At 50.1% G+C, this 1,948-nt stretch overlaps 1 protein-coding gene across 1 annotated transcript in view; it reads left to right on the top strand.

Moving 5' to 3' along the window:
• LOC111672875 (aftiphilin-like) overlaps positions 1–1,585 on the top strand; it is a 13,047-nt gene extending 11,462 nt beyond the window's left edge. The window contains 1 exon segment of the mRNA XM_087169665.1: positions 1,098–1,585. Coding sequence (XP_087025791.1) covers positions 1,098–1,239 — 142 coding nt within the window. The 3' untranslated portion in view covers positions 1,240–1,585.
• Positions 1,586–1,948: the final 363 nt, after the last annotated feature.

Below are 1,948 nucleotides of genomic sequence, written 5' to 3'. Positions count from 1 at the left end.
TCTGAGGGATCAGACCTGTGACAGAACCTGCTCAGGTGTTTTCTCTCTCCCTCCTCTCAGGTGTGGACCCTGAGCTGTACGAGCTGACGACGGCCAAGCTGGACCCGGGCGGCTCCGGCAGCCGGGTGGCCGACGCCTTCGCCCGCCTCATGTCCACCATGGAAAAGACCAGCACCTCCACCAGGTCAGGGGTCAGAGGGGGGTCAGGGGTCAGCAGCTATTTTTACCTCAGACTGTAGAGGTCATGTGGTCGTCATGACGCCCACCTGTTGCTTCACTTTCTTTATTAAATCATTGGAGTGAAAACAGACATGAGGCGAAAAGTCGACACAGCTGATGATTGAAACAATACACAAGAGTTTCATATGTGACAGAGTCCAGGACCAGGACCAGGACCAGGACCAGGTCTCTGCTCCTGGTCCTGGTCCTGGTGAGCATGTGTGTGAGGTCAGGGGTTGAGAGGTCGTGTGTGTGTGAGAGGTCAGGTGTGTGTGTGTGTAGGTCAGGTGTGTGTGTGAGGTCAGGTGTGTGTGTGAGGTCAGGTGTGTGTGTGTGGGGTCAGGTGTGTGTGTGTGAGGTCAGGTGTGTGTGTGTGTGAGGTCAGGTGCGTGTGTGAGAGGTCAGGTGTGTGTGTGAGGTCAGGTGTGTGTGTGTGAGGTCAGGTGTGTGTGTGTGGGGTCAGGTGTGTGTGTGTGGGGTCAGGTGTGTGTGTGTAGGTCAGGTGTGTGTGTGAGAGGTCAGGTGTGTGTGAGAGGTCAGGTGTGTGTGAGAGGTCAGGTGTGTGTGTGAGAGGTCAGGTGTGTGTGTGAGGTCAGGTGTGTGTGTGAGAGGTCGTGTGTGTGTGAGAGGTCAGGTGTGTGCGTGAGAGGTCAGGTGTGTGTGTGAGAGGTCAGGTGTGTGTGAGAGGTCAGGTGTGTGTGAGAGGTCAGGTGTGTGTGTGAGGTCAGGTTTGTGTGTGTGTAGGTCAGGTGTGTGTGAGAGGTCAGGTGGGTGTGTTAGGTCAGGTGTGTGTGTGAGGTCAGGTGTGTGTGTGAGAGGTCAGGTGTGTGTGAGAGGTCAGGTGTGTGACATGTTGTCGATCTCTTCCTGTTTGACAGGAAGCCGAGGAAGGACGAGAACCTGAGTGAGGAAGCGGCCAAAGTGATCGCTGGTCTGCCCGACCTGTCCTTCATGCAGGCCAAGGTGCTGATGTTTCCCGCCACACTGACGCCGCTCAGCTCCCAGGCCGTGTCGGACTGAAGCCCTGCTCCCCGCTGACCACGCCCTCTGACAGCCCACCATGCTCGTCTGGCCACGCCCACTGGCTCGGTCCATTTTATCAAGTTATATATTTTTTTTGTTTGTTTTTTTGTTTGTTTGTTTTTTTCTCACGCTGCAGCTTGGCTCCTCCCCCTTTTCATACATGTTTTTTAACTTTTGTTTTTCAAAATAAAGCGAAGCATTTATCATCAGGGGAACAGCTGAGCGCTCGGCCGACGACCTGCACATGTAACAGAGTAGAGATCAGATCATTAACTTGTAGAGCTGATAATTTGTAGAGGAAGGTTTAGAAGTTTGTGCTGTTCATATGTAGAAGAAGAAGAAGAAGCAGAAGAAGAAGAAGAAGCGTGGCGTGTACATAATCAGGGATTCAACGTTTCTGTTCCCGTTAGTTTTTTAGATTCCGATGATTTGTGTGTGTGGTGGGAGTGTGTTCATGTCTGTGAAGGAAACACTGGCTGAAGCTCTTTGAATCAAACTGAAGTGGAAAATATATATGACCAGTATAAATGAATACATTTATATACATATATAAAATCTATATATATATATATATATATTTATGGACTTGAAACCACACTGCCTGCAAAATCCAGCTGAATGTTTCGTCCCTCGTTGTTTCAGTTTTTACCTCCAGTCAAAGATTTTAACCCGATTCTCTTTAGTGTCAAAGAGGTTTCTGTCATTT

The sequence above is a fragment of the Seriola lalandi genome, unplaced genomic scaffold, assembly GCF_002814215.2.
Source record: "Seriola lalandi dorsalis isolate HSWRI2012SDOR001 ecotype SW California unplaced genomic scaffold, Sedor1 jcf7180002054905, whole genome shotgun sequence".
In the NCBI taxonomy this organism is placed as follows: Eukaryota; Metazoa; Chordata; class Actinopteri; order Carangiformes; family Carangidae; genus Seriola; species Seriola lalandi.
This window is presented reverse-complemented; position numbering and strand designations above follow the sequence as displayed.